The sequence below is a fragment of the Chanodichthys erythropterus genome, chromosome 13 (assembly GCF_024489055.1).
Source record: "Chanodichthys erythropterus isolate Z2021 chromosome 13, ASM2448905v1, whole genome shotgun sequence".
NCBI classification, from domain to species: Eukaryota; Metazoa; Chordata; class Actinopteri; order Cypriniformes; family Xenocyprididae; genus Chanodichthys; species Chanodichthys erythropterus.
In genome coordinates, this window is record NC_090233.1 from 21,532,144 (window position 1) to 21,544,866 (window position 12,723).

Consider the following 12,723-nt stretch of genomic DNA (forward strand, 5'->3'; position numbering starts at 1 on the left):
GTGAGTACAGTGGTTCTACCTTAATATTATAAAGCGATGAGAATACTTTTGTGCGGCAAAAAAACAAACAAACAAACAAACAAAAAACAACTTTTCAACAATATGATGGGCCGATTTCAAAACAGCTTTACGAATCGAGTCAGTGACTCGGATCTCCAATCAAATGGCTAAACTTCAGAAATAACGTGACTTTAGTGCTCCGAGTCACTGCTCGATTCGCAAAGCTCCGAAACAGTGTTTTGAAATCGGCCCATATAGATATTGTTGAAAAGTCGTTATTTTAGTTTTTTTTTTGGCGCACAAAAAATATTCTCGTCGCTTTATAATATTAAAATAGAACCACTGAACTCACATGAACTGATTTAAATATGTTTTTAGTACCTTTATGGATCTTGCGAGAGGAAATGTCATTGCTGTGAATGCAGGCCTCACTGAGCCATTGGATTTAATCAAAAATATCTTAATTTGTGACCTTACGGGTGTAGAATGACATGAGGGTGAGTTATAAATGACATAATTAAAATTTTTGGGTGAACTAACCCTTTAATGCGTCATTATTCTACACAAGTTAATTTCCTTCACACAAAAAAAGCTAATTTTACAATTGTGTATGTTTCATAAACGGTTTTATCTCATATTTTCAGACTTTTCAGAAAGTTTGGGAAATTGAAACAAACCGCTCCACCTTAACAGTACAGAAAACCGGTCTTCCTTAAGCAAACAAACCCAAGAAGGCTCGTTCTTCCTTATAAGGTGACGAACCACACGCTGATTGGCGTTCCACGGGCGCTATGTTAATGAAGGGGCGAGGTCTTGTGAAATGAGTAGGTGACGTCAACTCTCATTCCGCAGAGAGTGAAACAAACATGGCGACAGAATGCAGTTGGAAAGGGTACACGCTAACTTTAATGCTGTTTTTTTGGAGTAGAGTCTGTGCGAATAGAGCGGAATCCTGGGGGAGCGACAACCGGATCCTCGGCATGCGGCTGGAGATGAGCGTCAAGCCCGCCACGACCACCGATGATGGGATCATACAGGTAACCGAAGGGAGCGAAATCCTCCTCAGGTTCTACGGGTTGCAGATCAGAAATGACACCTGGAAGCAGATTAAGTTCGTGGGTCAGGACGAGGACACAGGCTCTGACTTTAACAGGACTTGTTCTCCCTTCACCAAAGACATCTTCATCGAGGAGGGTATGAATGTCAGCAGTCAGGGCACCTCTGGAGTACTGAAGGTAAAAATTAAAGCACTTAGGAAAAGTGAGTCCAAGAGTGATTATTGGCTGTGCGTCAGAGACAGCCAAGATGGGAAGTGGTACCCGCTTGGAGAACATGATGGATGGTTGAGTGTGGTGGAGGAGAAGAAGTCGCTGCTTCCCATTTGGCTCCAAGTAATCTTGATAGCCTGCCTCCTGGTGCTCTCAGGTATGTTCAGTGGTCTGAACTTGGGGCTCATGGCTTTGGATCCCATGGAGCTGCGAATCGTGCAGAGTTGTGGCACTGATAAAGAAAAGAAGTACGCACGCAAGATTGAACCCATACGGCGGAAAGGAAACTACCTGTTGTGCTCACTTCTCCTTGGAAACGTGTTGGTCAACACCACGCTGACCATCCTTCTGGATGATCTCATCGGCTCAGGTCTGGGTGCTGTGGTGGCGTCAACCATCGGTATAGTCATCTTCGGAGAGATCGTTCCTCAGGCGCTCTGCTCTCGCCATGGCTTGGCGGTGGGTGCCAACACCATCCACATCACTAAGTTCTTCATGCTTCTGACCTTTCCGCTGTCCTTCCCTATCAGCAAACTCTTGGATTGCGTGCTAGGCCAGGAGATCGGCACCGTGTACAACAGAGAGAAGCTGGTGGGGATGCTCAAGGTGACGGAGCCGTACAATGACCTGGTGAAAGAGGAGATGAACATGATCCAGGGAGCTCTGGAGTTGAGGACTAAGACGGTGGAGGACATCATGACTCCACTCAGCAACTGCTTCATGATCAACAGCGACACTGTCCTGGACTTCAACACCATGTCGGAAATCATGGAGAGCGGATACACTCGCATTCCCGTTTATGAGGATGAACGGACCAATATCGTGGACATCCTCTTTGTGAAGGACCTGGCATTTGTGGATCCAGATGATTGCACTACGTTGAAGACCATCACTAAGTTCTACAACCATCCGGTCCACTTTGTGTTTCACGACACCAAGTTGGATTCCATGCTGGAGGAGTTTAAAAAAGGTTGGTGAACTTTATTTTGTCACTGTTTTTCCTGCAGCATTTCTCATTGTCACTATCAGTGAGGTTCATCAGGTGTAGTGAGGAACAGTACAGCCGGAGGGAGGTGGATCAGCAGTGATGTCACTTTTGGAGAGATTGTGGAAAAGGTCACTATCTATTCTTAATTAATTAGTCCCGCTCCTGTCAGATTGGAAAACACACATCCTCTCTCCCCACGGGCCTTTCTCTCCTCCACTGACTGTCAAGGTCAGTCTTTGGCAGTCTTTCTTCTCTTGTGTTCTCTCACTTTCTCCCACACACATTTTTTGGGAGGCTGCTTTCCTGAAGTGCATGAAGTCGACATGAAATCATTATTGACCTTGTTTGCTCTCTTAATAAAATCATCAGTGCATGTCATTCCTGAATTTTCCTGCTCCTCCAAACATCAGTCATATAGAGCAGTGTTTTTTTTGTATTATTTATATACAATTATAGGTTTTATTAATAACCGTTTTCAGTTTTATTACATTTTTGATCATTTTGTATTAGTTTTTTTATAACTAAATTACTACTAAATATTTAGTAATTTAGTAGTAATTTTTAATGTGCGTTTGTTATTTTTATTTATGTTGTTTATTATATCACTATTTAGCTTTAATTTCTTTTTATATCAATTATAGTTTTAGTATTTATTTATTTCAAGTTAGTAAAGTGCTTCAGCTTAAACTTACTTCCCAAGACAACATTTCTAATTTTATTTTTTTGTTTTGTTTCAGCTTTATTTCAGTTAAAGGGTTAGTTCAGCCAAAAATGAAAATTCAGTTATTAATTATTCACCCTCATGTCGTTCCAAACCAATAAGACCCTCGTTCATCTTCAGGACACAAATTAAGATATTTTTGATAAAATCCGATGGCTGAGTGAGGCCTCTATTGCCAGCAAGATAATTAACACTTTCAAATACTTTAAAACAGTTCATGTGACTACAGTGGTTCAATCTTAATGTTATGAAGCGACAAGAATACTTTTTGTGCACAAAAAAACCCAAAATAGCGACTTTATTCAACAATATCTAGTGATGGGCGATTTCAAAACACTGCTTCGTTAAGCCTCAAAGCTTTACGAATCTTTTGTTTCAATTTAGTGGTTCAGAGTGCATATCAAACTGCCAAATGTGAACTTTTGAAGCGTCTTTTACTGAAATCACGTGACTTTGTTGCTCCGAACCACTGATTCAAAACAAAAGATTTGTAAAGCTTCATGAAGCAGTGTTTTGAAATCGCCCATCACGAGATATTGTTGAAAAGTTATTTTGTTTTGTTTTTGTGCACAAAAAGTATTCTCGTCGCTTTATAATATTAAGGTTGAAGCACTGTACTCACATGAGCTGTATTAAATATGTTTTTAGTATCTTTCTTGGCATCTGAAAGTGTTTCATCAAAAATATCTTACTTTGTGTTCTGAAGATGAACAAAAATCTTACGGGTGTGGAATGACATGAGGGTGAGTAATAAATTACATAATTTTCATTTTTGGGTGAACTAACCCTTTAACAAAAAATGTTTAATGATAGTTACCCTGATATATAGAACTTTTCATGATCCAATCGATTCTTTTTAGTAAAATCAAGTTTTCTCATTGAATATCTTGTTTCACTTGGACATTTTTATATTACAGAAGTAAAACGGCTTGCAAATGCCATTTCATATTGACTTCATGCTAATATGGTCTTGGGAATGTATCCCAATAAAGCTGCAATTCAGTTAATTCACCTATTATCAATAGTTACGATGTCATTAGTAGCAAGCTGTGAGGTTATTGTAATCCGTATCTTAGTTGATTAGCCATGGTTAATAATACAGGAACTCTGGGAAAAGTATGTGCAAGCAGACATTTGTAGTTTGGTCCCGAAGCCTTGCATAAAATACTTGTCTGGTATTTAACATTACTTTTCACATTCAAATTCACCCAATCTACCTTTTCATGAAACTGACTGAAAAGTTATGACCAGAATAAAATTAGATGACTAACTTGCAAACCTAGTCCAAGCATTTTATGCAACCAGCCCGTTTGACTAATCACATGTGTTTGTTGTCATCACAATAACTGTGACCAATAATGAGGAAAAACCTGTTATCACTGCTTGCAGAAGTTTACTGTTAGCAGGTGAAAGATTATGTATTTTTATCTTCTTAAGCATTTACATTGTGACTTACTTAGGGCTGGGCGATAGACACGTGATCGATATCAATAAAAAATGTGCTCGATAAAACGACAGAAAACAGAGGTTGCGAAGCAAGTTTGATTGCATTAACAAAGGCACTCGTTCTCTGGTAACCTAGCAACGTAGGGAGTGACAAGCTAGACAGATACATTTACAACTATTACACTGTAAATATTGATTTACAATTGTTGGCAAACGCGGCAAATGCGCCGATTGATGTTTCTGCCGGTGGGTGCCCACACTATAATGTTGCGCTTATGGCAACATTAAATCCTGGAGAGAAGACAATTCTAGATTCACGGCTGCTCATGCAGGAGGACAAAAGTTTGAGCGCACAGATGTGATATCTGAGCGAGAGCGCGCGCGCGTCCAGTTTTGTGCAAGGGAATCCGCCTGTGAGTGGAGAGATTGCTCGCGCTCGACATTTTTCAATATAATAACGCATTAGAACCCGCATTAAATGAAATATTAACGTGAGAATAAAGTCGTGTCTAAATTTCACAATTTTGTATTGGTTAAAACAAATGGAGAATATCTCATTTCTCTGTAGCTGCTCGACCATTTCCGCGTGTGGCGCTTGATCGCCGCCGTTCGTTGGAAATATTTAAAGGGGGGGTTACATGTTTTTTTTTTCTAGGCTTGATTGTGTTTTGGGGGCACAGTTTAACATGTCTTAATGCTTCGTTTTTTTTTTTAAATGCTGTATTTTTCATATATTTTATCTTAATTCTACACCTCTGTTTCCACTGTCATATGAACGGCTCGTTTGACTTCCTGCTTCTATGAAGCCACTCCCTCCGACATACGCAATGTGCTCAGATTGGTCAGCAGGTTGGTTACTGGCCCAGTCTGTCGTGATTCGCTGAAGCGTCCGGAAACGCCACGCCCCTTACCATTCGTAGTTACGCGCTTAGGTGGAAAGTAAATAATAGCGCCTACATTGCTGTATCAAATTGAGCCGAATCAGACCCAGATGAAGAGGAAAAAGTAGAACCTCTGCAATCGCGGCTTTTGAAGGATGTTTATGAATGGTATTTCATTTAGTATTTGTGTCAAAGTGTTTAGATAAGCTGTCACTGCTGTTTGTTAGCTTTCAATATACAGTTTTATCCTGATTAAAGCTTTACTGTAGTAAATACATGCCTGAGTAGTCGCATTTTTGTAAAGGTAGCGTTTAATTTATAGCATGAACAACTGTTTGTCTATGAACATAGAAGTTTGTTGGTGTTTGTTGCACTAGAATTTAGCTAACTGGCTAGCAAAAACGAGTTGCTCTTTGTATACGTCCTAGATGCATTAAAAATAGCAACAGAACTATAACATTACGTTTAAAAGACTAACAATAAAACGTACTTACAGTTTGGGGCTGATAAACAGCAGCTTCTGCTTTTAAAGTGGGAACTGCTTCATCTTTCAGTAAAAGTCTTTGTGTAAATCCAGCATTAAACTCGTGTAGATTCAGGAATCTGTCTTCAGCACCGCATCCAGTGTAGAAAATATCACAGGTAATAATGGGTTCTATAGAACATCTTTTGACGCGTTGCGTCGCGCAGCTCGCGTTCGGTGTAAACAACTCTTCCGCTTTCATTATGCTGTGCCACATGGCCTCGCCCACTTTGTTGCGTGTTCCCGGGGGCAGTGTTTATGTTAATAGCAAGGGTTTATGATGTCACCAACCCGGGAAGAAGCTCGTTGTAGTCCAAACCACCCGTTTTTGTAGGCAATAAAATGCCATAACTTTAAAAGACAATATCTCCGTGTGCATTGAACTTTCAGCGCTGTAACTTTGCAGATACTGTTTATGCTCAAGCAGCAACATTACACACTAACTAAAGTTAAAAAAGTGAAATCGCATGCAACCCCCCCCCCCCCCCCCCTTTAACATCAGGATGGATGATAACATGCTTTAAATCATCGATTTGGGCAGCTTTGAGCAGCTCTTGAGGTTCTTATCCAGTATGGAAGATGAAATCCTTGCTGGTGTAGTTGTGTTCACGTTTTGACGAGGCCTGCAAAATAATTATCGATATCGACCGATATGAAACACTGATATCCTGATACAGTTTTCAGCCATATTGCCCAGCCCTATCGTGACTGTGCTTCAGATGCAGTCAATTCTATCAGTAGTAAGGGTGTGAATGACGAATAAACTGGATTGCCCAGAGTAGATTGCAGGGTAGATCTATCTCCTCTGGGAGGTCCTACTCCTAACAATTTTCTATTGTTTGTATCCCTTTTGTCTTCATGTTCTGTTAATTTGGGTTAAGATATTTTGAAGGCCGACACATTGACATTGATAATGAAGAACTGTGCTACATTACTACATTCAATAAATTCTTCTCCCCACAAGAACTGTTACTTATTTTATGTATTGGAGAAATCTAATACATTGGCGAGCCACCCAAACAACTGCTCGGCCGAATACAACAAAATCTAACACAGGTTTTGTTTTGGGACTTGAGCTATATATCCAGAACTTGAATTGTTTTATTGTACAAAATGTGGAGAAATGTGTATATTCTTCCATTTTTATCATCTATTTAAACAGCCAAGCCAATCAAAATGGCATATTAATTACAATTATTCAAAGTCTGATTGATTGCCTGTATTCTAGTATAATCCTTAACTCTAGTATTAGCATTAGTTATTGTACTAATGTTTTAGTACAATAATGTTTTGTACTAATATTTTATAGCTCAATTGCATTGGTGTACAGTAGAAGTGATAGTCACAATATGTTGTCCTAAATGGTTATGGTAGGCAATAGTACCAAAGGACTTTAAACTGATAACATGATGACTTATTAATGAAGACGCTAGAAAAAATGTTTGGATTTACTGTTAATTAAACTTGGTTTCAATGTGCAGTGGATATCTTTCAGATTGTCATGGATTATGGTTATCAGAATGGTAGCACAGACTAATGATTTTGTTGCTGTCAGACATGCACCTTAAAGGGTTAGTTCACCCAAAAAATAAGAATTACTCACCCTCATGTCATTCCACACCTGTAAGGCCTTCGTTCATCTTCTGTACACTAATTAAGATATTTTTGATGAAATCTGAGAGGTATATGACTCGTCCATATAGGCGGCAACTTAACCACCACTTTCAAGGTCCAGAAAGGTACTAAAGACATTGTTAAAACCATCCACAAAACAAAAATAACTACTTTATTCAACAATATCTTCTCTTCTGTGTCATTCTCATACGTTGTTTTACGTTCTACGTCAGAATGCCACCTCGTTATTGGCTGGCTCCTGCGTCAGCATCACACACATGTGTCGTGCTGCTCATGTGAACAGCGTCTGCCAATACTAAGCCTCATTCAGACATAAACACGGAAACCTTCACTGTGATTACCGTGACACCTGCGTAAGGATAATTATTCAATAAAGTCGTTATTTTTGTTTTGCTTTTAGTACCTTATGTTATGTCTTTAGTACCTTTCTGGACCTTGAAAGTGTTGATTATATTGCTGTCTATGGACAAGTCATATACATCTTGGATTTCATCAAAAATATCTTAATTTGTGTTCCAAAGATGAATGAAGGTCTTACGGGTTTGGATTGGAATGACATGAGGGTGAGTAATTAATTTAGGGTGAACTAATGCTTAACAAGTGAGCAGAAAGGCAGTAATCCCCAAAGACGCATACTTTTATACTGTGCTTTTGAATTGGGCAGGCCAGGTAATATCTTAGTTACCTGTCAATAGAGATGGCTGGATTCTAGATTCATTCAATGAAAACCAGGATGGTTATGCATGTTGTTTGTTCAGCTTATGAGTTTGTCTGTTTTGAAACACTTCCTCTGGTTAAAGCAGAAGTCTTTTCTCACTACTTCCTATCCATGATACAAACCCAAACCATTGTATTTCTTTCCTCATCCAATTGTCCTGTCCTGTCCAATTGCCACTGTCGCCCAGTGTTTTTGTTTGCCATCTACCATGTGGTACTGTGGAAAATGGTTTTGCATTGCGTGTAATGTGTGAATGTGTAAAGGTCAAAAGCAGGCCAATAACCACAATGAATGGCTGATTCTGAAAGTGTGGTCAGTTAGTTTTAGTTTATGTTTACAACGAGTTTAGTCATTGGATGTTTTTGCAAGAACCATATCTTTTTTTTCTGGTTGACCCCGCAAGAAATTTGTGCAAGGTCACTTTTATTTATACAGCACATTAAAACAACATTTCTGCTGACCAAGGTGCTTCACAATAACACAATAAAAAGGATAACAGTCATATAAGAAATACTAAGTATGAAAATCAATAGTGATGTTCAGATTGATCGGCCGATATTGGCTAAAAATAGCTTGATCGGCGAACCCCAAAAGCGCAGATCAAAAAAGCTGATCACGTGACGTAAATTACTTGCACAACTTTTTCACACGTGCATGCAGGGGGCACAGGTACACAACAGCAGAGCAGAGCTTGTCAGTGGCAACATGAGTCCTCCCGTCTGGAAGTTTTTCAAAGTGTCCGATAAAGACGTAAAGTTAGCCGTTTGCAATGTATGTCGTGATGAAATCCCTCGAGGTGGAAGCAAGCAACGTCATTTTAACACCACTAACATGATTAGGCATCTTAGAACATGCCATACAACTGAATATGCCGAGTATGAGAAACTAAACCAGCCGAAGCCAACAACATCCCCATCCCTCAACCAGCCGACTGTGAGTGATGCATTTAAACGACGTGATAATATATAACAGAAAAAAAACTTGCCATAGTTTTGTCCTTTGTGGCAGTAGCCAGTTTTGGTGTAACAAGGTTTACATATAGCTGCCAATTATTAAATGTAATCAGTGTTTTAAGAGGCTACATCCCATTAATCGGATCTGATGTGTGTTGGTCTGCCTAACCCCTCTTTGTTTGGAATAATTTAATGTTACTCTGCCTTATTTGGGAAAGATGGCCTACAGTAGCCTTAAGTTATCTCATTTTCGAAAATAAACACTTGGTGGTTCTTCAAGATCTTGACTCTAGCCTATTTCTACAGTTTTTGTTTTTCTCAATATAGTTAATTTAGAGTTAGTTTCATTTCTACAAATGGTGCAAACTCTGCTAGATTATAGATAAAAGATTCCCATTCCCCTGCCATTCTGTGATCGGCAGTGATCGGCAATTGGAAGATCATGATCTTGGTGATCGGTAATCGGTGATCGGCCCCAAAAATGCTGATCGGAGCATCTCTAAAAATCAACAACATAAACCATAAAACCAAATAAAAAAATTTCTTCCCTGTAAAAAGTGAGCTGCAGCATTTTCAACTAATTGCAAACGTGATAGGGAAAACTGGTTGATACCAGCATATAAAGCATTACCTTAATCAAGCCTTGTTGAAATGAAGGCATGAATAACTGTCTGTAGGTCACTAAAAGATAGAAAAGATTTAAATTTCCATAAACCCCTATGCTGGAATAAACTGGCTCTAACAACAGAGTTCATTTGCTTGTCGAATTTTAAGTCTCAGTCAACAAAAACACCCAAGTGCAATCAAAATCCAGTCAGAAAAAGAGGAAAAGACGGATTTCTGTCAAATCTGTGCTTTAATTTGTTGTTTTGGTCAGTGATGAGTGTTGCTAAGTGGATTCGGCCAGCTCTCTGACGGTATTGTCATGTCATAAGCCTCTTTGTATTCCAGTAGGATCACAGTCTCTGTGTTTCTCTGTGCATGCGTTCATGGCTACAGTGTCACAAATACTTCTCTCTTCCTGTCATGTCATTTGTTGATTAGGATTGCTGACCGAGCATACGCTATGTGTTTGTGCATGTGTTAGATCGCAAGAAGGAAAGGCTCTGCTGATGGAGATGATGATTTGGATGGTTCTAGATTTAATGTCAGAGCCTCACTTACTTAACTGGTTTAGTTCACCCAAAAATGAAAACTCATTAATTACTAACCTTCATGTCGTTCCAAACCTGTAAGACTTTTGTTCATCTTCAGAACACAAATTAAGATATTTTTGATTGAATCTGAGAGTTTTCTGATCCTCTCTTGACAGCTACACAACTGACATTTTGATGCTTCAAAAAGTTCATAAAGAGATCGTAAAACGCATCCATAATTGAGTGGTTTAGTTCAAATTTTCTGAAGAGACTGGATTGCTTTGAAAATTGATTCTTCCGAAAGCTCAAACATGCTGCGTATCATGAGAATGAACCTCATTGGTTCTCACACGTCAAGCAAACATGCTTGTCAAGCAATGTCAAAGCTGATCAATGTTTATATGTGAATTAAAAGACTAAATTAAATCTGTTCATCATATAAAGTGATCGAGTCTCTTCAATCTCTAAACCGCTCAATTCATATGAATTAGTTTTATGATCTCTATGAACGTTTTGTCAACGAAGGACAGAAATCTGATTTCATCAAAAAGATCTTCAATTGTTTCAAAAATGAAAATATGTGTGTGTGTATATATATATATATATATATATATATATATATATATATATATATATATATATATATATATATATATATATATATATATATATATATATATGTCTGTGTGTGTGCAAAAAATCTGCATTGTTTATCTTTTTGATCTTTCACTCAAAAAATTCACAAAATTCTAACCTTTCATTGAAGGAAAAGAATTGAAAATGGGGGAAAAAGCTCATTATGAAATGAATGTTTTTCTCCAATACATGTTGGCCACAATTATTGGCATCCCTAGAAATTCTTTTGAGTAAAATATCTCTGAAGTATATTCCCATTCACATTTACATTTTTTAGCACACTAGGGTGATCATGAACATGAAATTGTCCAGCCATGACTTCCTGTTCCACAGGAATGTAAATATGTGTAAAAACAAAGGCCAAATTCCCTTAATCATTCATCACAATGAGTAAAACCAAAGAAACCATAGTTCTGATGTGCAGCAAAAGATCGTTGAGCTTCACAAAATAGAAAATGGGTATAAGAAAAAAGCTAACACATTGGAAATCCCAATTTCCACCATCAGGGAAATAATTAAGAAGTTTCAATCAACTAAATATGTTACAAATCTGCCTTGAAGAGGACGTGTGTCTAAATCATCCTAATGTGAAGTGAGGATGAGAGTATCACAGGATCACAGCTGGAGAATTGCAGAAATTAGTTGAGTCTTGAGTCTCAGAAAGCCTAAAAAAAATTACCAAACAGCACCTACATCCCCACAAGTTGTTCGGGAGGGTTTCAAGAAAAATCCTCTGCTCTCATCCAGAAACAATCTCCAGCATATTCAGTTGTCAGACACGACTGGAACTTCAAACAGGACCGGTTTCTATGGCCAGATGAAACTAAAAAAAGAGCTTTTTGGCAGCAAACCCACCAGATGGGTTTGGTGCACACATGGATAAAAAGTACCCCATGCCCATGGTTAAATCTACTGCTGGATCTTTAATGTTGTGGGCCTATTTTTCTGCTGGAGGTCCTGGACGTCTTGTTCAGATATATGGTATCATGGATTCTATCAATTACTAACAGATAAAAAATCAACCTGACTGATAGAAAACGCTAGACTGATAGAAATCCAATAATGGGCCGTGGTTGGATCTTCCATCAGGACAATGATCCAAAACAAACATCAAAACCAACACAAAAATGTGTCACTGAACACAAAATAAAGCTTCTGCAATGGCCATCCCAGTTCCCTGACCTGAACCCTAAAGAAAATGAGTGGAGTGAACTGAAGAGAAGAAGCACCAACATGGAGCTGGAATCTGAAGGATCTGGAGAGATTCTGTATGGAGGAATGGTCTCTGATCTCTCCTCGGGTGTTCTCCAAACTCATCAGGCGTTATAGAAGAAGACTCAGAGCTGTTATCTTGGCAAAAGGACATTGCAATAATTGGGTGCCAATAATTGTGGCCAACATGAACTAGAGAAAAACATTTATTTCATAATGAGCTTTCCCCCCATTTTCAATTCTTTTCCTTCAATGAAAGGTTAGAATTTTTTTGAATGAAAGATCAAAAAGATAAACAATGCAGATTTATTTTCACAGCCGCCTTTGCTCATATTTAGTAAGGGTGCCAATATTTGTGGAGGGCACTATGTATGTGTGTGTGTATATATAATATATATATTATTATATAGTATTATAAAATACAATAAATTATATTCATATTTGTGGGTTGGTTTATAATATAATATTATTATATTAATATATATATACTAATTAATTTAAAGTCAAGTTATTTAAAGTTTATTTAAAAATAAATATTTTAAGATAAAAAAGATATATCTAATGATTGATGTAAAGATTATTGAAACGACATTTGCAAAGTGGTAG

General features: G+C 38.2%; 1 protein-coding gene across 3 annotated transcripts in view; it reads left to right on the top strand.

Moving 5' to 3' along the window:
- The first annotated feature begins 860 nt into the window (after positions 1 to 860).
- Positions 861 to 12,723, top strand: part of LOC137033713 (novel protein similar to human and mouse cyclin M4 (CNNM4)) — a 53,306-nt gene continuing 41,443 nt past the window's right edge. For all 3 annotated transcript variants that reach the window (XM_067405933.1, XM_067405934.1, XM_067405935.1), the window contains exon 1: positions 861 to 2,238. In XM_067405933.1, coding sequence (XP_067262034.1) covers positions 867 to 2,238 — 1,372 coding nt within the window. In that variant the 5' untranslated portion in view covers positions 861 to 866. The remainder of the gene's footprint in view (positions 2,239 to 12,723) is intronic.